Below are 24,839 nucleotides of genomic sequence, written 5' to 3' on the forward strand. Positions count from 1 at the left end.
ATACTATTATCACACATAACAAGATATTGCTGTGCCTAACAATGAGTATAGGCAACATATTTGTTGAATTAATGAAAAAATTAGTTACTCATAAAACTAAGAAAATTTACCATATGACTTTATTTCAACAAATATATTTCAATTTAATGTACATTATGGCTCATGGTTGCAATATCCTTGAAATTCCATTGCATAGCCCTGAAGATATTAATTATGTTTACTCTAATACTTCTGTTTGCTATCTTAACTCTTTTTCTTAGATACTAGTTCTTCTAGCGTATTTAGTGTCTCACATATAGAGATGTTTGTTTTCTTTTTTTAATATCCACTCAATTTTAATTATGTTACCTTTTATTATTTTACAATGTATTTCAAAAAATGCTGTTACAGTTGCCTTTACAGATCTATATGATCTGGAATAAAAGAACACTTAGAATTAGAACACACAAACATCAAATTGTAATACCTACTTGTCCTGAACAATTACTACCAAAGGGATGTAGTTTTTAAATAAGCAGATGTGTGGCAATACAAAATAAAATACAAATTCATTAGAACAGTAAACTTTGCTTTAGTGCCTATAGAAAGAAGGTGGTTTTATTTTCTTTTTTTCAACACATCTGGTTCTGGCAGCAAGTTATATTATGCATTTAGAGCAATAGCTGCCCTGAAAGTTTCTCTTTTTTTCAGTTTATGCATGTCCCTTGAATCAGAAACAAGACAGATGAAAAAAATATCCTCAATACCCTCCAGTAACTCTCCCTCCAGAAGGTCACAATGTTAGTGAACTCAAGACTCTCACTGGTGATGGTATTTTACAATGAAAACACAAGAAAACCCTTTGGGGTCCAATTTTCACATCACATTCTCCAAATAGTAAAACAGCAGCTCTATATGTGGATGAAAAGGAATTTCAATTTCTTCCTATTTGTTTTTAGTCGTGTCATATTAACATTTATCTGGATTTAGTTAATTTCCAAAAAGAAAATTTTAGTTACCAAATATTTCAGAAATTTAATAAAGCATTACATACATGTAATTAGCACTTATCTGCCAAAAAAATTATATGTATATGTATTTATTTATCTTACCTTCATTGAAGTTCTTTTTTTCTGGCTAGACATGAAAAACAGGATTAAGTGATCAATGCTGGCTTTATTTCTTCATAAGCAATAATTTGGGTCTTTTTCATTCAATACAACTGCAGCATTTTCATAATAAATTCACAAAAGGCAATACAAAGAAACATCTACTGAATAGGCTTCTGTCAAGCAATTCATGTTTTAAAGTTAGACCGTACACCAAAATGGCATTATGGTATTATAGGCATTTGATTTTTGTTTTTTTCAGTTTGTCAGTTCTTTGCTACCATTATTTTTTTCTAGCAGGAGACAATGTATAATCACAAAGTAAGGCCTAGAGACCATTTACAGTTGTTTGCAATATCATGGTCAGACTTAACTCTCAAGAGCTGATATAAACCAAAGTGAAAAGAAGTCAGCTAGAATCACATTTGGTCACATTCAAATAGTCTCCAAAAACACTTTGCTAACATACATGTTTCCTTCTTCTTGACTGATTTTGTGTTAATTTTATTAAAATTATAATGAATGAGCCTGCAAAATTTTTGTAGAGTTGTTTTTCTAGGGGACTACTGTGTTCAAATGAATGTTTTTAATTTGCAAAATGTCATTAGTAATGTCCTTTCTATAAACATGGTTGGCAAAATAAGAAGGCACAAAAGAGGGTAACAAGAAATGTTTTCAGCTTTCAGTGAAGAGTACCAAAGCATGTATCTTTCATAGTAAAGCACGTATCTTTCGTAGAGTAAAATATTCGGTAATTCATGCACAACTTGAGCTACAAGAAAACTTCTCTTCAGGTAGGGCCTGAGGCTTGAGGAGAAAACTAGTTTTCCTAATGACGCACTTCATGTAAAATAAAATGTAAAGCTGTACATATCTGTTTGGTTTTTTTATTATTATGTTTTAAGTTCTAGGGTACATGTGCACAATGTACAGGTTTATTACACATGTATACATGTGCCATGTTGGTGTGCTGCACCCATTAACTAGTCATTTACATTAGGTATATCTCCTAATGCTGTCCCTCTCCCCCTCCCTTCCCCCAACCACACAATAGGCCCCGGTGTGTGATGTTCCCCACCCTGCGTCTAAGTGTTCTCATTGTTCAATTCCCACCTATGAGTGAGAACATGCGGTGTTTGGTTTTTTGTCCTTGTGATAGTTTGCTGAGAATGATGGTTTCCAGCTTCATCCATGTCCCTACAAAGGACATGAACCCATCCTTTTTTATGGCTGCATAGTATCCCATGGTGTATATGTGCCACATTTTCTTAATCCAGTCTATCATTGATGGACATTTGGGTTGGTTCCAAGTCTTTGCTATTGTGAATAGTGCTGCAATAAACATACATGTGCATGTGTCTTGTAGCAGCATGATTTATAATCCTTTGGGTATATGCCCAGTAATGGGATGGCTGGGTCAAATGGTATTTCTAGTTCTAGATCCCTGAGGAATCGCCACACTGTCTTCCACAACGGTTGAACTAGTTTACAGTCCCACCAACAGTGTAAAAGTGTTCCTATTTCTCCACATCCTCTCCAACACCTGTTGTTTCATAACTTTTTAATGATGGCCATTCTAACTGGTGTGAGATGGTGTCTCATTGTGGTTTTGATTTGCATTTCTCTGATGGCCAGTGATGATGAGCATGTTTTCATGTGTCTGTTGGCTGCATAAATGTCTTCTTTTGAGAAGTATCTGTTCATATCCTTCGCCCACTTTTTGATGGGGTTGTTTGATTTTTTTCTTGTAAATTTGTTTAAGTTCTTTGTAGATTACTTTGGCCAGTATGGCCATTTTCACAATATTGATTCTTCCTATCCATGAGCATGGAATGTTCTTCCATTTGTTTGTGTCCTCTTTCATATCATTGAGCAGTGGTTTGTAGTTCTCCTTGAAGAGGTCCTTCACGTCCCTTGTAAGTTAGATTCCTAGGTATTTGATTCTCTTTGAAGCAATTGTGAATGAGAGTTCACTCATGATTTGGCTCTCTGTTTGTCTGTTATTGGTGTATAGGAATGCTTGTGATTTTTGCACATTGATTTTGTATCCTGAGACTTTGCTGAAGTTGCTTATCAGCTTAAAGAGATTTTGGGCTGAGACAAGGGGGTTTTCTAAACATACCGTCATGTCATCTGCAAACAGGGACAATTTGACTTCCTCTTTTCCTAATTGAATACCCTTTATTTCTTTCTCCTGCCTGATTGCCCTGGCCAGAACTTCCAACACTATGTTGAACAGGAGTGGTGAGAAAGGCATCCCTGTCTTGTGCCAGTTTTCAAAGGGAATGCTTCCAGTTTTTGCCCATTCAGTATGATATTGACTGTGGGTTTGTCATAAATAGCTCTTATTATTTTGAGGTACATCCCATCAATACCTAGTTTATTGAGGGTTTTTAGCATGAAGGGCTGTTGAATTTTGTCAAAGGCCTTTTCTGCATCTATTGAGATAATCATGTGGTTTTTGTCTTTGGTTCTGTTTATATGATGGATTATGTTTATTGATTTGTGTATGTTGAACCAGCCTTCCATCCCAGGGATGAAGCCCACTTGATCATGGTGGATAAGCTTTTCGATGTGCTGCTGGATTCGGTTTACCACTATTTTATTGAGGATATTTGCATTGATGTTCATCAGGGATATAATCTCCTGGTGTGCCGTTTGCTAAGACCATTGGAAAGCACAGTATTAGGGTGGGAGTGTCCCGATTTTCCAGGTACCATCTGTCATGGCTTCCCTTGGCTAGGAAAGGGAATTCCCCGACCCCTTGCACTTCCCGGGTGAGGTGATGCCCCACCCTGCTTCTGCTCACACTCCATGGGCTGCACTCACTGTCCGACAAGCCCCAGTGAGATGAACCCAGTACCTCAGTTGGAAATGCAGAAATCACCCGTCTTCTGCGTCGCTCACGCTGGGAGCTGTAAACTGGAGCTCTTCCTATTTGGCCATCTTGGAACCTCCTCCCATGTTTGGTTTTAACAGTGGACCCATGGTTTATAAAATATGAGGCAATTAAATGAAAGAAAAAAAAACAAAATACTTTCATAAACAAAGCAACTCCATCCATAACCTCTGTTCTTTTTACCACTCAGTGGGGTAAAATGTCCAATAAAATGTAAAATGCAGTATATGCAATCATGTAATCTAAAAGCTTTTCATGATAACTTATTGCAAATTGCACTTGACAGTTCACCACAACAATGGAAAACTGGCCCCTGGTTGGTTCACACAGTCCTTGAGCCCCAAATTGAAGTCACCAATAAAACGATCTGGATAAAAAGTTTGCCACTGTGCTCAGCCAGCTAGTTCCACCCACTGGGTGTGAGCTGACCCAGGACACCACTTTGTCCTGTTTCTTTGTGGTACTATCATCTTCAGACAGGTAGTCAGGTAGCTCTGTGTTCTGTTCTACCACAGGAAGGTCTTGGAATGGGACCAGCATCTCTTCTTCACTTTCACTTTTCACAACTTACTAAGCTTTCATAACCTTGGTTGATGCTCTCGCTGATTCCAAAGCCTCAGCTTTCAAATCTGAATGGATTCACACCGCACCTTTGAACAGCCATTTGAAAAGTAAAGCTAATAACACCTTTAATTTTTAACAAAGCCTCTTCACATAGATTTCTTGAAGATGTATCATCAAGGCCGTCTATATGCAAAACCACTGTTTTGGCACGTTTGTTTGTAGTTCCCAGAAAAAACTGAGCTTTCCTTCAATATGAATTCATTTCACTGAAACTATCACCATCTGCCTTATTGGAGGACTGAAGTATGTCATAGATTTCAGAGGCCAGAAGTTGTGTTTCTCCTAGAGTTGCAGTTTTCTGTATAACATTTTGTAGGCTCAACATCAGTTCTCCTTTCATCTTTTCTCTGTTTGCACGGTATTCTCCCAAGTATCAAAGAGCAAGCAAAGCCAAATGGACGACTGGAGGGTTGGGGTGGTCCATAAATAAAATAAGGCCAGGCAGACATCCCTGATCCTGGACAATGGCTCTTCTGTTTAATGGATCTGCTGCTATATCCTGTAACTGGTTAACTACTGATAGAGTATCAGACCCTTCACTCATGGTGGAGGTGGAAGAATTCATCTTCTATGCCATGCACGTGAATGAAATTTTAAATTTGCTCCAGAGCTTTAGGAGTCCAGAGCCTGCCGCACCATCAGGGCCACACCTATGGATGAGGTAGAAACCCAGGTGGCGTGAGCCCCTCGGTTCACAGCCACAGCCTCGGCGATTGCAAACAACCGGACTAACTCAGGGAGCCAAACAGCAAGGCGCTCTTTGGCGATGGGGAAAGGAGATGCTTGTTTTCAAGTGTTCAATGAGTCAGTGTTGTTTGAGCACTTTTTTTTTTTTTATATGGAGTCTCACTCTGTCACCCAGGCTGGAGTGCAGTGGCATGATCTCGGCTCACTGCAGCCTCCATCTCCCAGGGCCACTTGATTCTCCTGCCTCCGCCTCCCGAGTAGCAGGGATTACAGGCATGTGCCACCACGCTCCGCTAATTTTAGTATTTTTAGTAGAGATGGGGTTTCTCCGTGTTGGCCAGGCTGGTTTCGAACTCCTGACCTCAAATGATCCACCTGCCTCCGCCTCCCAAAGTGCTGGGATTACAGGTGTGAGCCACTTCGCCCCACCAAGCACCTTTGTTTTTGAGAATGCCAGTTCTATGTCTTTGCTACTCTATCCTGCCCAAGGTTATTGTGGAAGAATGATGAGACATGGTACCTAGTGAGACATATTGGTAGAGTCTCTCCTGTGAAGGTGAATTCCTCATTCTCCTGATCTTGGTAACCACCAAGGACACTGCTCTACCTCTGCAGAGCCAGGACACACGGTGACTTTATTTGTACATCCAGTGTGCACAGCGACCTCATAATATGGGCACATATCGTTATTGACCCATTCTCAGAAAAAGCAAGGGTCCAGAAAGAGGCAACCATCCCAGCTGTGCCAACTAATAGATAGTACCTGGTGATTGTCCCAAGGCCTCTTACTCCTGCTCTCTGTTAACTGTGAGAGAGCGGACTGGCAAATAGCTCAGCACTTGCCCAGACCTTTCCCTCATGGTGTATCTCTTTGAATCTCTCTCTTAACTATTTTTCAGAAATGCTTCAATATTTCCCATCCTCTGATAAGAATTTATTCTTGTTTTTGATTTGATGATATGAAGGAGACACTAATTGCAACATGAACAAAAGAAATTAGCTTAGAAAGATTCCTAAGCAATTGGTTTGGTCATCACTCTGTCTCTATCAGTTCATCGACTTATTATGAAAATAACACATGCTTTCGGTTGGAAATTCAAAATAGCACAAAAAGGTATCCAAAGAAAGTCTTCTTCTCAGCCCAGTCCCTGAGTCCCACTCCCTGTAGATAAATGCCATCGACCATTTCTTATATGCTCTTCCAGAAATTTTCCATGCAAATATATGTCTATAGACATTACTAAGTACCTTCCTTTTGTTTAACTTAATGATATATCTTGAAGATCCGTCCATATCAGCACATGTAGATACACTAAATACAACAATTTATTATATGACATCAAAATTTGTTTAGTCAGTCTCCTGTTGATGGACATATGGCTGTTTCCTGGCTTTTGCTTTTCAGACCTCTCTGTGTACAGGTGAAATTAAAATCAGAGGACAAATTGCTACATTTGCTGGCAGGCCTTACAAGATTGGCATGTTGTAAATTTTAATAATATTGTCCAATTGCATTTCAAAGAGAATGTACCAATTTTTACAACACCTGCATTGCGTATGTACTTGTATCCTTACACCCTTAGCCACTGTGAATTTCCATATAACTATTGCCATTATGATAGGCAAAAAATTGTTTCATGGTCTGAATTTGTATTTGTTTAATTATGAATGAGATTGATATATTTTTAATATGCATAAAAATGTATTTTTCTTTCTGAACTCCTCTTTCATACATATCCTTTGCCTATTTTGTAAGGTCATTTATATGTTTCTTGTTGGCCTATACTAATGTTTTATACATATATAAAAGGGATATAGTACATATACAGTGCAGATGTGGTAAAAATTCGTACAACCTCTCTGGAATGCAGTTGGAGATGAAGATGCATGTGTACAAAGCACAGGAGTTTTTTGTTTTGTTTTGTTTTTTGAGACTGAGTCTCGCCCTGTCGCCCAGGCTGGAATGTAATGGTGCAATCTTGGCTCACTGAAACCTCTGCATCCCGGGTTCAAGGGATTCTCCTGCCTCAGCCTCCTAAGTAGCTAGGAATACAGGTGCACGCCACCACACCGGCTAATTTTTTGTATCTTTAGTAGAGACAGGGTTTCACCATGTTGGCCAGGCTGGTCTTGAACTCCTGACCTCATGATCCGCCCGCCTCGGCCTCCCAAAGTGCTGGGATTACAGGCGTGAGTCGCTGCATCTGGCCCAGGTTTTGTTTTTTTTTTTTAGTTTTTTCTTTTGCCTTTAATTACTGTAGTTTTCCCTGAAAGAAATTTAATATTTTATAGTAAAATTTATTGCTCTACCTCCTTTATTGCTAATATCTGCTTATTTTTTTTTCTTACTTAGGAAAATATTACTCACTCCAAGATTACTTTACATTTTTTTCATGCCTTATAAAAATTTTTTAGTTTTGCATTTTATCTTTAAAGCTTTGGTAGAAATTCAAAATAGCAAATCTAGAATGTACTTTAATGTAAGGAGTGAGACACAGAACTATTTTTTTTCTAAATGACTGAAAACGTCTCAATGCCATCTATTAAATAATCCATCTTTCTTCACTGATTTAAAATGCCACCTTTATCATACAATAGATTCCCTGAAGTGTTTGGACCTACTTAAGATTCTATTCTGTTCCGTTGATCTGCCTGCCTATGCAGATATTCTAGAAATGAATACATTTATGTAGCTATAATTTAGCCTATGTAGGTCTATTTCCAGGCTTTAGTTATTTGTATTCTACAGTATGTTTATTTGTCATTGTGTACCTCAGGTTTGACTTCCTCAAGGGTATAAATTATGGATTCTCTTCCCTCTGTAATTCCCTAAAACATGAGTCACTGCCAAGTTTGGCATTTTGAAAACCGAAATCAAGCCATGTCCTTAGGCAGAACCAGTGGTGGTCTGAGTGGTTTCAGTGAGTGAAGCCCCTGCTCAAAATATTCAACCTCTAAATGTAATATATAAAACACTATGACAGTTTATTCCTTTCATTGAAGGGACGCTTCTTTAAACACTAACATTGTGCGTGGTGCTGAGAATAATTGTTCATCATAATTTCTCCTTGGTCTACATTTTGGTAGAAAGGCAACATGAACTAACATTTAAGATCCATGAAATGTGTTAAGAATAGCACATATTCCATCTCATTTAATATCACAAAACAGCCTACAAAATTGGCGTTATTAATCTCACTTTACGGAGGAGGAAACAGGTTTAGAAAAGTAATTTGCCAACTTAGTGGAAAACTTTGGATTCAAACCCAAGCCTGTTCGATGCCAAATATCATATTCTTACTCTCCTGTGCTACCTCCCAGAGACAGAGATCCTCAAACAATAATGAAAAATAATTTTCACTTCTTGTCCCAGCCATGCAGTGGCTCCCTTGATCACTGAATGGAGAATAATTTCTAGCTACAACCATGCTTAGCAGGAAACAGGACCATGATAAGTGACTGACATCTGCCACAGAAGTCAAAGGCAGCAGTGGCTATACAGGACACTGTATTTGTCATTATTGCACTACAACACAACATAGGAGACCAAAGGAACATTTTCCCAACTTCACAGTTATGTTTAGGAACAACCCTAAAAATCAGTTGATCGACAGAATTTCACTCCCTAAATAAAGCCTAAGAAGCCAATGTTAAAAATAAATTTTGAGAAATATAGTAAATAAAAGAGAGATTTAGATGTGATATCCAAAGTATACCAGTCCTGCCAACTTGACATGCTAAATATTCAGCCTCTTTTTGTAATAATCAACTTGGCTCTAGTAGTCATAGGAAGGTACTACCTCAAACCAGTTTTCCCCAGGCAGAAGAGAGAGAAGAAACTCTATTCCATTCTAGAACTATGTATCAAATCAAGTACCTGAACTTTGAATCAAGCTCTACACAGATCTACCAGTTCTAAGAACTAGGCCCCTGGGTTTGTATGATACTCAATAGTTCCACATCTGGCCTCTCTGGAGTAGCCATGGAGTGGCCACCCAACTCCTACTACTCTTTCCTCTCCCTCAGGGATCTGCAAATTTATCTAAGTTTTCTGCCCACTTCCACAAATTCACATGGCTCAGGGAAGATTAGCCCAACTCCAGCCCCTCATAGTCCAGGTGTAATCCCATGCCCTTTGTCAATAACTGGATTAGCAATGGGATTAATTGCTATTTGCCATTAGCAATGTGATTGGATTCAGAGTCCTGAATTTTGGTAGAGGTCTGCTCTAAGCATAAAAAAAAAGTTTTACCTTGCTCCTCTGGAACAGCACCAGGGAACAACCATTACTTTTCATCTGGCCAGTCTCCTTTGCTGATATAAGATCCGGAACTGCTGCAGCACATTCCCACCAGCCATCATTCAGAGGATGGCAGCACCAAAAGGATCACAAGGAATTGAACCTGTAGCCATCATGGACTCAGCCATGATGCCCACAGTAGCGCTGAACTTGCAGTTACTGAAGCAGTGAACAAGTTTAAATTGTAAGCCATTATTGTCCTCCAAATGTTTCCTAACTGACCTCACTCTTACACCTCCACTATGAATCTCCGAGGCAGTCACTCTCTAAACTCTAGACAAGGGCTCCCAAAGTATTTACCTTCTTAAAGGACGCTGTAGGAGTTAAGAGCATAGGCTCAAACCCTGGCCCTGCCACTTATTTTCTGTGTGATCTTGGCAAGTTACCTAAACTCTCCAAGCATGTTCCTTCATCTATAAACTGGAGATAATCGTCACATCTAAGAGTTATGTGAGGATTGAAGCAACTCATGCCTAGTGCTTAAAATCCAGCGTGGCATGTAAATACTGTCCTGATTATGTGTACTTTTGTCAATGCCTGTGCCTGATTTTCCTCTCCCCAACAGTGAATTTTTAAAAGTCTCTATACCAAGTGAGGCACAGGTGCTGGACTGCCATAATTGACAATGGAGCCTTCTACTGGAAGGTTATCCTGGGAACCAATATTCCAGCTCTTGTCTCTCTAGGGTGGGAAAGGCAGGGTTCTGAGCCCTGATTAAAGTCCAAAGAAGCCATTAACATAATGTCTGCCATAATACAGTTCCACCCAAAGAGTGCGGAAGACCAGACGTATTAATCTTCTACTCAGAGGCAAAGGATGGGAGAACAGGGAACTAGGTGATTGGTGCCATTTCTCTCTTTGTCTCTTTTTTTAATATATCCACACGTAATCCAGTGAAATCACATATGTGGGCTAGTAAGATCTGAAATAGGCTGCACATTTTTGAAAATGGCCCACAGAAGTTTTTCTGTACCAATGCCCTTCAATGACTCCTTTATTCTCTCTGAGGTTCAGTTTTCTCACCTCTATAATGAGGAAGGATGATTACATGAAATAACCTTTGTAAAAATAACATACTACTGGCCGGGTGCAGTGGCTCACACCTGTAACCCCAGCACTTTGGGAGGCCAAAGCAGGCAGATCACCAGAGGTCAGGAGTTCGAGACCAGACTCGCTAACATGGTAAAACCCCGTCTCTACTCAAAATACAAAAATTAGCCAGGCGCGGTGGTGCATACCTATAATCCCAGCTACTTGGGAGGCTGAGGCAGGAGAGTCACTTGAACCCGGGAGGTGGAGGTTGCAGTGAGCCGAGATCGTGCCACTGCACTCTAGCCTGGGTGACAGAGCAAGACTCTGTCTCAAAAAATAAATAAATAAATAAATAACATACTATTAAGCAGGGACATAGAAAATCCTCAATGTGAGTTACTGAATAAACAAGCTAGTATCATTCTTAATAGGTAACTAAAACTGTGTATACTGGTGAGAGTAAAAATTCATCTAACCCTAGATACATCTATCACCTATCGCTAAGGTAACAGAATAATCAAGAATAAGTTTTATTTTTATTTTATTATTATTTTTTTGAGACAGAGTCTCACTTTGTCGCCCAAGCTGGAGTGCGGTGGCATGGTCTCAGCTCACTACAACCTCTGCCACCTGGGTTTAAGCAATTCTCCTGCCTCAGCCTCCTGAGTAGCTGGGATTACAGGCACCTTCCACTGCTCCTGGCTAATTTTTGTATTTTTTTTTTTTTTCAGTAGAGACAGTGGCCAGACTGGTCTCTAACTCTTGAGCTCAAGTGATCAGCCCACTTCAGCCTCCCAAAGTGCTGGGATTACAGGCATGAGCCACTGCGCCCAGCTATGATTAATTTTTAAACCAACATTGGAACTTAAGACAATTTTATTTAAAATACAGCAAAATGGATATGATCGGTGAATACAGAACTTTAAAATGTCCTATGAAATACAGAATTTAATTTTGGATAAGTTAATTGCCTGTCTTCCTTTTCATATTTTTAGTTAAGCTTTTGAAAACATTAGTTTTTCATATTATTTATGTCTATTTTCCTAATGAAATTTATCAGATAAATTACTGCTTATGAATCCATGGTTTTGTCTATTTATGTCTTTCAATCAGCTATAGAATAACATTTTAAGTGTATAAAATACAAATTTTCTATCCTAGAAATAAATGCATAATACTTTGTTTTCTAAACTCTTTAAGATTTTTCTAATCCTGTTAGGCTTTTAGTAATGTTTCTAATTCCCCAGTTTTCAAAGGATTTTTTGTGAGACACTTTTCTATTTTCTTTAGAGTGGGTTTAAAACAGTTCAGAATATAGCAATCATTGCTGCATTGCATGTATATCACCTTCTCACAACACCATGAATAATACATAAGAATCAATGATGATTTTATATCTGATTGCTGGCTCAATGCCATGTTATAAAAAAGAATTGCTTTGTGTGTATTCTAATATTCTTCTATTTTCTCTTGAGAAAATTCGTAGCTTTTGCAGTCTTTTATCCTCAATCAGTTTTACTTGGAATTCTTCAGAAATACAAGAGATTAAGGGTCATATACGGAAACATATTCCACCTCAAACATATTGAAATGTGGTTTGTGCATTGCACAACTTCAGGGGGTGACATTTACATGGTCTCCATGGATGCCATTCCAGAGTTATAAATGTGGCATCTCAAACAAATTGATTGAAATTCAATATTCAATCTAACTAGAGTCTGTTAGACTCTGTTCTGTTCTCAACTCAAGAAAAAAAAAGTTAGACTTAACTAGGCAAGATTAATTTATTAGAGGTCCCATGTTTAATTTTAAGACATGAAATTATGTTTTAATATGTTAATTACTCAAGGCTTATTATATAAATTAATTTATTAACATAATTCCTAGATTTTCTAATGTTAAAAAACTCAGAAGATTAATATATACAAGGAATGCCACACACTGACCATCTCCAGAACATAATCTGCCACTTTCACTCACAGCATCTCTGAGAACCAATACTGTGTAATGCCCTCACAAGTTTCCTTAAGGAAGTTACACTGGGCAAGTTATGCTGCAATAACAAGCAACCCTCGAGATCTCAGCAGTTTGAAACCACAGAGTTTTATATCTGCCTCATGCTGTCCATCATAGGCCTCTGTTCCTCACAGCCTCTCAGGAATCCAACTTGCTTGTGTTTAAACCATCACTGAAGAAGTGGGAGAAAGCTTAATTAATCAAGCAGTAAAGAGTCTTCCTAAAAGTCATAAACATCACTTGTTCTCACACTTCATTGGTCAAAGCAAGCCACACGGCATCACCCAAGTTCATGTGGGCTGGGAAGTACAATTCCTCCATGAGCTGGGGATAACCAGATATATTTGGTGGACAGCTCCTACTCACCTTGTGATAAAGGAAAGAAGTAAGAAAGCAGAAGTTTTAACAATTGGCCCAGAAAATACCCAAACTCTTTTCAATGACATTCATCCTATTTCTTTATAACACACACCAGGAAGAAGAGGATGAATAGGGTAAAAGTTACCATTTCCCTCACAGTATAGTCTACCTGTAAATGTAGGGTTTAAATGATCTTTTCTTCCTCTTTTGTTTCCATGATAAAGCTAAATGTGAACTTGGCTGGATTCAGAACTTGAGTCTATTAGATTAAAATGGATAGCTCCTAATGTTTATTTACAGTCTATGCCAGATACTATTCATAGTGGCTTATGTGGATCATCACATATAATCTTCATAGCAACTTACATGAAGTAGGTAGATACTATCACCATCCTCATGTTCCAAGTAAAGAAGGTTAAGAAGAACACAGAACTCATTAGTGAAAGAGGGTAGATTCCATTTCAGGCATGGACTCCACACCGCATACTCTCAATCAACATACAGCAGTGAGTAACACTGATAAAATATTTTATTATATAATGCCATTTGAGCTTGTGTATTTATATAAATGCCAGTGTACGATTGTAATTCTGAGAAAGAGTTTCCAAAACAGCATTCCAGCACGTTCCTCCATTTTTGAAAAAAACCACTGGCTTTTCACTTCATAAGATTTCATACATTAAATGGAAAAATATGTAAAGAGTGTTTTGGAGCTATTTTATAAACTTTACATGACTCTAAACTAATTAGAGAATTTAAAATTTTACCAAAAACGAGTAAGACTGAAAATTTATGAAGATCACACTGGGATCATGACAATATTCACAGATGCCACATTTATAACTCTGGAATGGCATCCATGGAGACCACGTAAATGTCACCCCCTGAAGTTGTGCAATGCACAATGTGTATGACCATATGCTGAGGCCCTAATGTTTTATGGGAAATCTGCCATCACTTGTATTTCTATTCTGACACTGTGTCTTAATAGGCAGTCTTATTTTGATTTTTGTTTCCCAAATAGCTTCAAAATTTTAATACCTTAAGTTCGTCTCCAAACTGAAAGTAGAAAATGTTGTCATACTGATATAATAAGCATTATAAAAACCAGTCTTAAATGAGCCATCTAATGTTGTCATTTCATTTGCTTAAAGAGTCAGTGTCTGGGTCTACATATGTAAATTATATTAACTGAACTGGGGAGCTGCAAAAATAGTTGAATTTAAGGAACTATATTTACTCAAGCATACAATAACAGCTAATCAATTCAACTGTTTTAAAACTTCTTAGAAATATGTCACATTACAGACATTATATGTACTGGTATCTATGGGGGGAAATCATAATTATTTTCAAGCATGCAAGAAAGAAACACTACTTCAGTTCATCAACTTCAACAGCTTCCTATTAGAATCTCAGGAAAACTGCTCGATTATTCCTCTCCTTCTACAGGACCCCATTACAGGCCCCACGGGATCTCTCCACTATTGCTATTGCGTCTTAATTTTGTTTTAATCATATTTTCAATCCTCCAATCCACTCCAATGTCAGCAAAGTGCTGTTGATCTTGAGAAGTCCTTTGTTGTAAATCCCACTGAGCCACTTTCTGCAGAGAAGCTCCCCCTTTGAAGACTTGCCCCAGTGGTCTTTGTGTTGGCTGCTTCACTGAAGGAAAAAGCAGCATGCCTTAGGTAAAAATTTTTTGCAGTACCTTTTCAAACAGTATTTGTACACGTTAGTAGTCATCACAGAGTCTCTGCTGACCTAAAAGATTTGCAGCTTTATAAAAGCTGTGGCAGATGCTAAGAATATTCATCAACCCTTTTCTTCTTTTGAAACAGGCCCAAAAATGAATGACTTGTGGGCAAATATTGATTTCTTTTCCCAAAGATCAACTATTAAGCATGAAAGAACACCTAAACACAAAATCGAAAGGTTTACCTTGTCAAACTAGGGCAGAATGTAGACCACCACACTTTCCTACCTGAGGACACAAGGGCCAGGGAACAAATCAGAAATGTAATGTCTGTGGCACTTCCTGTCAGTCTTCTCTGGCAACCAAAGCTGAATAAACGAAGCAACATAAGGCTGTGCTTCTCCAACTTAAAATTTAATGTGAGTATGAATTACCAGGGATCTTATTAAAATACAGATTCTGATTCACTGGGTCTGGGATAGAGTCTGGTATTCTGCATTTCTGACTAGCGTCCAGGTGATACTGATTCTGCTCATCTAGGGACCTCGCTTTGAGTAGCGTTTAGGCCACTTACTAGCTGGAACTAAGCACAGTATCCTACAACAGTAAATGTCTTTCCAACAAGAAAGACAAGAGCAAATGCTGATGCCACATCTGCACTGCCTCAGAAAATAAAGAAGGGATGAGGAGCCCCCCAGTGGCACTCTGTGCCCATAAAAAGATCACATCCACATGAGAAGGATTGAGTGAGGCGATGGGGTTGGTGCAAGGAGCTCAGCAATCCCTCTGCTGCGCGCTGGGGGCACTGGGTTTGATTTTCACATTACCAGCCTCAGCGAGGTGGAACAGAGGATTACAAAGGGATAATCTAAATGGCAATTGCAAGTGTATTGCTGTGGTCACCAGCACATTTTCCATCAGTATTTTCCATTTCTCCAAAGCCATATGGGGCAGTTAATCTATTTGGGTGCTTTCTTAAGAGAAAATGAACAATACATGGTCCCGAGTGGCAAGTGTAGTAAAAGTTAAAAATGATACTTTCTTTTATCCCAAAGACTCCAAAATGTTCACAGATCTTACTATTATCATAAAAATAAATGACAAAAGGGATTTAGTTCAGTTAGAAAGCATCCTGCTATTGGCCATGTGGATAAACTTAAAATAAAACACACTGTCTTCTAGCCTTCAGCAGCTTCTAGCCTTGAGCATTGAGATAAAAGTCCAATATGAAGTTTCCTAACGATTTGAAAAGCTAGCTGTTTTAACAGAGATCATGGGAAAAGAGTTAGAAAAAGAGAGATTTCAAATCCAAAACTAAAAAAAAATAGTAGATGTATGCTTCAATAGATTTGTTCCTTTAGCATATGCTCCATTGATCTTTCTGAAATTCTTCCAGGTGAGTTACCTGCTCTGTCCGAAAGGAATCACCATCAAAAAAAACAAGAAGTCTTTTTAAACTAACAATTCCCTTTAGTTGAGGCAGCGACTTTGGCCACATTTACAAAGAAACATTTTTCACTGACTCGCCAAAGATATATATCAAGAGTATAAGTAAAAATGAAAAAGAAATTAGACACAATTGTTTAAAAGCCAGTTATGATAGCACCAAATCTACAGTGGTAGAGATTTGAGTTGGAGCCTGATTAGAAGGAGAACAGCCAAACAGAACCTGGCCTGACTTATAATATTACACCCAAAGCAGGGACAATCTAATTGGTGGGCTGAGTAGGTAACCACCTACGTGAAACAAAAGAGCTGTAGCGAATCTTCCTATTTCCCAGTCCAAAAGCATCTTTTGCCTAAAATTCCAAATTAGACACCCTATTCCTATTAATATATCCATGGGAGAAGTAACACCATAAATTCTCTTGAATCCTTAATATATTTCATTGGTTTGTTATTAGAGCCTCTTTGCATTATCTAGCCGTAGATACATTTTTTAATAGGTTTTGAGTGGAATGACCATCCTGACTAACAAGGTGAAACCCCGTCTCTACTAAAAACACACAAAAAATTATCCGGGCATGGTGGTGGGCGCCTGTAGTCCCAGCTACCCAGGAGGCTAAGGTAGGAGAATGGTGTGAACCCAGGAGGCGGAGCTTGCAGTGAGCCGAGATTACACCACTGCACTCCAGCCTGGGCAACAGAGCAAGACTCCATCTCAGAAAAAAAAAAAAAAAAAAGTTTTGAGGGGAACAAGTGGTGTTTTGTTATATGAATAAGTTCTTTAGTGGGGACTTCTGAGATTTTGGTGCACCCACCATCCCAGCAGTGTACACTGTACCCAATGTGTAGTCTTTTATCCCTTGCCACCCCCCACCCATTCCCCCAAGTCCCCAAAGTCCAATGTATCATTCTTATGCCTTTGAGTCCTAATAGCTTAGCTCCCACATAGGAGTGAGAACATGCAATGTCTCGTTTTCCATTCCTGAGTTACTTCATTTAGAATAATAGTTTCCAATTCCCTCCAGGTTGTTGTGAATACCATTGTTTCATTCCACTGTATGTCTGAGTAGTATTCCATGGTATTATGTATCACATTTTCTTTATCCACTCTTTGATTGATGGGCATTTGGGCTTGTTCTATATTTCTGCAATTGCAAATTGTGCTGCTATAAACATGCGTGTGCAAGTATCTTTTCTGTATAATGACTTCCTTTTCTTTGGGTAGATACCTAGCAGTGGGATTCGCTGGATCAAACGGTAGGTCTACTTTTCGTTTTTAGGAATTGCCACACTGTTTTTCATAGTGGTTGTATTAGTTTACATTCCCACCAACACTGTAACATTGTTTCCTTTTCACTGCATCCTCACCAACATCTATTAATTTTTGATTATGACTATTCTTGCAGGAGTGAGGTGGTATCACATTGTGGTTTTGATTTGCATTTCCCTGATAATTAGTGATGTTGAGCATTTTCTCATATGTTTGTTGGCCATTTGTATATTTTCTTTTGAGAATTGTCTATTCATGTCTTCTGCCCTCTTTTTGATGGGATTGTTTGTTTTTTACTTGCTGATTTGTTTGAGTTCCTTGTAGATACTGGATATTAGTTTTTTGTCAGATGTATAGATTGTGAAGATTTTCTCCCACTCTGTGTCTTGTCTGTTAAGTCTACTAATTGTTTCTTTTGCTGTGCAGAAGCTTTTTAGTTTAATTAAGTCCCATCTTTTTATCTTTGTTTCTGTTGCATTTGCTTTTGGCTTCTTGGTCATGAAGTCTTTGCCTAAGCCAATGTCTAGAAGGGTTTTTCTGATGTTATCTTCTAGAATCTTTATGGTTTCAGGTCTTAGATTTAAGCCCTTGATCCATCTTGAGTTGATTTTTGTATAACGTGAGAGATGAGCATCCAGTTTCATTCTTCCACATGTGGCTTGCCAATTATTCCAGCACCATTTGTTGAATAGGAAGGGTGTCCTTTCCTTGCTTTATGTTTTTGTTTACTTTATTGAAGATCAGTTGACTATATATACTTGGCTTTATTTCTGGGTTCTCTATTATGTTCCATTGGTCTATGTGCCTATTTTCCTGCCAGTACCATGCTGTCTTGGTGACTATGGCCTTATAGTATAGTTTGAACTGAGGTAATGTGATGCCTCCAGATTTGTTCTTTTTGCTTAGTCTTGCTTTGGCTATGCAAGCTCTTTTTTGGATCCATATGAATTTTAGGATTTTTTTTCTAATTCTATGAAGAATGAGAGTGGTATTTTGATGGGAATTGCATTGAATTTGTAGATTGCTTTAGGCAGTATGATCATTTCACAAGCTACTCCTGCTTGCTTTTGGTGTCCATGTGTGTGGAATATCTTTTTCCACCTGTTTACTGTAAGTTTATGTGAGTCCTTATTTGTTAGGTGAATCTCTTGAAGACAGCAGCAACTTGGTTGGTGAATTCTTATATATTTTGCCATTCTGTATCTTTTAAGTGGAGCATTTAGGCCATTTACATTCAATGTTAGTATTGAGATGTGAGGTACTATTCTATTCATCACGTAATTTGTTGTCTGAATACCTTGGATTTTTTTCATTGTGTTATTGTTATATAGGTCCTGTGAGATTTATGCCTTAAGAAGGTTCTATTTTGGTGTATTTGGAGGATTTGTTTCAAGATTTAGAGCTCCTTTTAGCAGTTCTTGTAGTGCTGGCTTCATAGTGGTGAATTCTCTCTGCATTTGTTTGTCTGGAAAAGACTGTATCTTTCCTTCATTCATGAAGCTTAGTTTCACTGGATACAACATTCTTGGCTGAAATTGTTTTGTTTAAGGCGGCTAAAAATAGGACCCCAATCCCTTCTAGCTTGTAGGGTTTCTGCTGAGAAATCTGCTGTTAATCTGATAGGTTTTCCTTTATAGGTTGCCTGATGCTTTTGCCTCACAGCTCTTAAGATTCTTTTCTTTGTTTTGACTTTAGATAACCTGATGACTATGCACCTAGGCAATGATCTTTTTGCAATGAATTTCCCAGGTGTTCTTTGAGCTGCTTGTATTTGGATGTCTAGATCTCTAGCAACACAGGGGAACTTTCCTTGATTATTCCCTCAAATATGTTTTCTAAACTTTTAGATTTCTCTTCTTCCTCAGGAACACCAATTATTCTTAGGTTTGCAGGTTTAACATAGTCCCAAACTTCTTGAAGGCTTTGTTCATTTTTTAAAATTCTTTTTTCTTTGTCACTGATGGATTAGGTTAATTCAAAAGCCTTGTCTTCAAGCTCTGAAGTTCTTTCTTCTGCTTGTTCAGTTCTATTGCTGAGACTTTCTAGTGCACTTTGCATTTCTCTAAGTGTGTCCTTTTTTTTTTCCAGAAGTTGTGATTTTTTTTAATGCTATCTTTTTCACTGAAGAATTTTTCATTCATATCCTGTATCATGTTTTTCATTTCTTTAAGTTGGACGTTACCTTTCTCTGGTGCCTCCTTGATTAGCTTAATAACCGGCCTAAATTCTTTTTCTGGCAATTCGGAGATTTTGTCTTGGTGTGGATCCATTGCTGGTTAGCTGGCATGATCTTTTAAGGGTGTTCAAGAACCTTGTTTTGTCATATTACCAGGATTGTTTTTCTAGTTTCTTCTCATTTGGGGAGACTATGTCAGGGGGAAGATCTGTGGCTCAAGGGCTGCTGTTCAGATTCTTTTATCCCATGAGGTGCTCCCTTGATGTGGTGTTCTCCCCATTCCCCTAGGAATGAGGCTTCCTAAGAGCCAAACTTCAGCGATTGTTTTTGCTCTTCTGGGTCTAGCCATCTAGTGGAGCTACCAGGCTCCAGGCTGAAAAGTTTCTGCAAAGAGTCCTGTGATGTGATCCATCCTCACATCTTGCAGCCCTGGATACCAGCACCTGCTCTGGTGGAGGTAGCAGGGGAGTGAAGTGGACTCTGTGAGGGTTCTTGGTTGTGTTTTTGTTTCTGTGCTGGTTTTGTGTCAGTTGGCCTCCAGCCAGGAGGTGGCGCTTTCAAGAGCACATCAGCTGTGGTACTATAGGTAGGATGGAAACTTGCCCTAGGGACACCTGGTTAAGTATTCAGATTTCTCAGGCAGTGAGCAATGTCATGGAGCTCCCAAGAGACCTTTGTCTTTCGCTACCAGGGCAAGTAGAGAAAGACCACCAGGTTGGGGCAGGGATAGGTGTGTCTGAGCTCAGCCTCTCCTTGAGCAGGGCTTGCTGTGGCTGCTGTGGAGGATGAAGGTGTGGTTCCCATTCCAATGGAGTTATATTCCCAGGGAGATTACGGCTGCCTCTGCTGAGTCATACAGGTTGCCAGGGAAGTTGGGGAAAGCCAGCAGTCACAGGTCTTACCCAGCTCCCATACAGCCTGCAGTTCTAAAGACCGCTCTCATTCCCACCATGCCTCCCACAACTGCAGTGAATCTATTTCCAGGTACCTGGTGGCCAGGGCTGAGAACTTGCCTCAGAATACAAGCCTCTCCACTAAGAAAGCAAGCTGACTCACAGGTTTTCGGCATCTCAAGGAGCCCACAGTGGTGATCCAGTTCCATCAAAGGGTCTGTAGATTCTTTCGGGTTTCCTAATGTGTTCCTGCAGTAGTTCTTGGAGCAAAAGTTCACAATGTGAGTTTCCACACGTGCTCTGTCCATCTGAGAGCTGCAAGCTAGTCCAACCGCCTATCCGCCATCTTAATCCTTACTCTAATAAATATTTTTGATATGAAAAGAGTAAGGGGAGGAGCAAAAGAAAGTCCAGAGTCAATGCAGGGCTGATTAGCAAGCCATCTAGGGGTGATTATAAGAGTACTCAGGTATCTGGTGCTTGAATACAGAATCAGACCTTTACCAAAGGCAATATTCTTTAAATTTTTGCCTACAATGGTAATCACAGCAATCACAGAACATGAGCAACAGGCCACAGCTTGTGCCCCACACCTCAAGCTAAACCAAGCTAAACACATATAGTGGCTCTTTTAAATTAGAAATACAATAACTGAGATTAATTGTTTGACAAAATTTGGGTAAAACAACCTTATTGGATTTTGTCCACTATAGTTGAGGTATTCCAAATAGACAGAAAATAAAGATCTTCATAACCTGGATTATTTATATTCACTTAGGAGACATGTTTTCTTCCTCTAGCAGGATAGCATTTCTGGTAGTAAACAGCTGCTTCCACCTCCACATAACAAATGGCTTTGACTCACCCCTGTTCAAGTGATCTAGTCAAACTCTGTCAGGAGTAAGTTGATGCAGAGAAGTACACATCTTGCTTTTTATGGAAATGGATAGTAAAAGTGTGAGGGAATGGGTGCCCCAGGTAATGCTGTCACATCAAAAAAGACTTTGAAGAGATGCCAGAGACAAATTCTCCTGGTCCTCTGCATCTCCTTTTTCTACTTAACTACATTGATCCCCCCTCAGGTGTCCTTGAGGGGACTCTGAACATCCTGATAATGATTTTCAAACCTAATACATTTCTACAATTGTGGAATGAATGCCTCTGTGAAACAGAGAAATTAGCTTGAAAGAAAAGATGAAATTTGCATGTTTCTTTGCAACCAGGGTTTTCTTTTTTTTTTTTGGAGCTCCAACTTTGTCTTTAATCATCAAAAGTTGCCCCCTGACAAAAGGATGGTATAGGAAAACGCAGTGATGTATGGTGGGTTTTAGCTTATCACCACTGACAAAGACCCTCTTCATGACCAAACTTTAGTCAGGCTTCTCTGAGCCCACTTCTCATCTAGGCCTCAACTTTGGCCTATAAGAATTGCAAATTTCAGCACAATTTCATTCACCCGACCCCCAGACACGCACACACACTAAGAGACTTGAACAAACACTAGCATAGTTTCTATTCGCTCAAGGCCATTTCCCTAGTATGACAATTCCAGCCCTCTTAAAATGCCTTCCTGAGACAGTTCACTGCTGCCAAAAGAATTTACTGTTTGTTCAGGCCAAAACCTGACTATAAGCCCTGAGTCCCTTTCCTTACAGCATGTACTTTAGAAAACTTGCAATTGTAAATTCTTTCTCTCTTCTTTTAAGATGTATCTTCTACGACCCAGGACTGTCTTTCTCAACAACTTGGAAGCCATCCTTTTGTAACGTAATGATCAAGAAAAATAGGGCCAATGCCTACCTGTCTCTATGGGAAGGTAGGAGCTTAACTTTCTTTTCTTTGATTTTACTTTCTTTATTTCATTTCTTTTTTATAGTTCTTAATTTTTTTATTATACCTTAAGTTCTGAGACACATGTGCAGAACGTGCAGGTTATTACATAGGTATACATGTGCCATGGTGGTTTGCTGCACTCATCAACCCGTCATCTACATTAGGTATTTCTCCTAATGCTATCCCTCCCCTTTCCCCCCAACCCCCTGACAGGCCCCAGTGTGTAATGTTCCCCTCCCTGTATCCATGTGTTCTTACTGTTCAACTCCCACTTATGAGTGAGAACATGTGGGTTTGGTTTTCTGTTCTTCTGTTAGTTTCCTGAGAATGATGGTTTCCAGTTTCATCCATGTCCCTGCAAAGGACATGAACTCATTCTTTTTAATGGCTGCATAGTATTCCATGGTGTATATGTGCCACATTTTCTTTATCTAGTCTATCATTATTGGGCATTTGGGTTGGTTCCAAGTCTTTGCTATTGTGAATAGTGCTGCAATAAGCATATGTGTGCATTTGTCTTTACAGTAGAATAATTTACATACCCAGTAATGGGATTGCTGGGTCAAATGGTATTTCTGGTTCTAGATCCTTGAGGAATTGCCACACTGTCTTCCACAATGGTTGAACTAATTTACACTCCCACCAACAGTGTAAAAGCATTTCTATTTCTCCACATCCTCTCCAGCATCTGTAGTTTCCTGACTTTTTAATGATCGCGATTCTAACTGGTGTGAGATGGTATATCATTGTGGTTTTGATTTGCGTTTCTCTAATGACCAGTGATGATGAGCTTTGTTTCATATGTTTATTGGCCACATAAATGTCTTCTTTTGAAAAGCGTCTGTTCACATCCTTCACCCACTTTTAGATGGGGTTGTTTTATTCTTGTAAATTTGTTTAAGTTCCTTGTAGATTCTGGATATTAGCTCTTTGTCAAATGGATAGATTGCAAAAATTTTCTCCCATTCTGTAGGTTGCCTGTTTACTCTGATGATAGTTTGTTTTGCTGTGCAGAAGCTCTTTAGTTTAATTAGATTCCATTTGTCTATTTTGGCTTTTGTTGCCATTGCTTTTGGTGCTTTAGTCATGAAGTCTTTGCCCTTGCCTATGCCCTGAATGGTATTGCCTAGGTTTTCTTCTAGGGTTTTTATGGTTTTAGGTCTTACAGTCTTTAAGTCTTTAATCCATCTTGAGTTAATTTTGTATAAGGTGTAAGGAAGGGGCCCAGTTTCAGTTTTCAGTTTTCTGCATATGGCTAGCCAGTTTTCCCAACACCATTTATTAAATAGGGAATCCTTTCCTCATTTCTTGTTTTTGTCAAATTTGTCAAAGATAAGATGGTTGTAGATGTGTGCTGTTATTTCTGAGGCCTCTGTTTTGTTCCATGGGTATATATATCTGTTTTGGTAGGAGTACCATGCTGTTTTGGTTACTGTAGCTTTGTAGTGTAGTTTGAAGTCAGGTAGCATGATGCCTTCAGCTTTGTTCTTTTTGCTTAGGATTGTCTTGGCTATGTGGGCTCTTTTTGGGTTCCATATGAAATTTAAAGTGGTTTTTTTCTAATTCTGTGAAGAAAGTCAATGGTAGCTTCATGGGGACAGCATGAATCTATAAACTACTTTGGGCAGTATGGCCATTTTCATGATATTGATTCTTCCTATCCATGATTATGGAATGTTTTTCCATTTGCTTGCATCCTCTTTTATTTCTTAGAGCAGTGGTTTGTAGTTCTCCTTGAAGAGGTCCTTCACATCCCTTATAAGTTGTATTCCTAGGTATTTTATTCTCTTTGTAGCAATTGTGAATGGGAGTTCACTCATGATTTGGCTCTCTATCTCAGCTTCCTGATTATTCTTGACTACAGGTGCCTGCCACCACGCCTTTTGGGACAGAGTCTCGCTGTCGCCCAAGCTGGAATGCAGTGGCATGATCTCGGCTCACTGCACGCTCCGCCCCCCAGGTTCACGCCATTCTCCTGCCTCAGCTTCCCGAGTATCCAGGACTACAGGTGCCTGCCACCACGCCTGGCTAATTTTTTGTATTTTTAGTAGAGACAGGGTTTTACCATGTTAGCCAGGATGATCTCGATCTCCTGACCTCATGATCTGCCCGCCTTGGTCTCCCAAAGTGCTGGGATTACAGGCATGAGCCACCGTGCTTGGCCAATTTTTGCACATTGATTTGTTATCCTGAGACTTTGCTAAAGTTGCTTATCAGCTTAAGGAGATTTCAGGCTGAGACGTTAGGGTTTTCTAAATATCCAATTATGTCATCTGCAAACAGAGACAATTTGACTTCCTCTCTTCCTATTTGAATACCCTTTATTTCTTTCTCTTGCCTGATTGCGGTGGCCAGAACTTCCAATATTATGTTGAATAGGACTGGTGAGAGAGGGCATCCTTCTCTTGTGCCAGTTTTCAAAGGGAATGCTTCCAGCTTTTGCTCATTCAGTATGATATCAGCTGTGGGTCTGTCATAAATTGCTCCTATTATTTTGAGATATGTTCCATTGATACCTA

General features: G+C 39.0%; 1 protein-coding gene across 1 annotated transcript; it reads right to left on the bottom strand.

The window, feature by feature from the left end:
• Positions 1 to 4,338: 4,338 nt before the first annotated feature.
• On the bottom strand, positions 4,339 to 5,094 carry LOC116464009 (armadillo repeat-containing protein 1). The gene is given in 3 exon segments (XM_032147285.3): positions 4,339 to 4,627; positions 4,629 to 4,718; positions 4,909 to 5,094. Coding segments are annotated over 3 exon segments (531 nt in total). The 5' UTR covers positions 5,061 to 5,094.
• Between the last annotated feature and the right edge of the window lie 19,745 nt (positions 5,095 to 24,839).

The sequence above is a fragment of the Hylobates moloch genome, unplaced genomic scaffold, assembly GCF_009828535.3.
Source record: "Hylobates moloch isolate HMO894 unplaced genomic scaffold, HMol_V3 SCAFFOLD_3, whole genome shotgun sequence".
Taxonomy (NCBI): Eukaryota; Metazoa; Chordata; class Mammalia; order Primates; family Hylobatidae; genus Hylobates; species Hylobates moloch.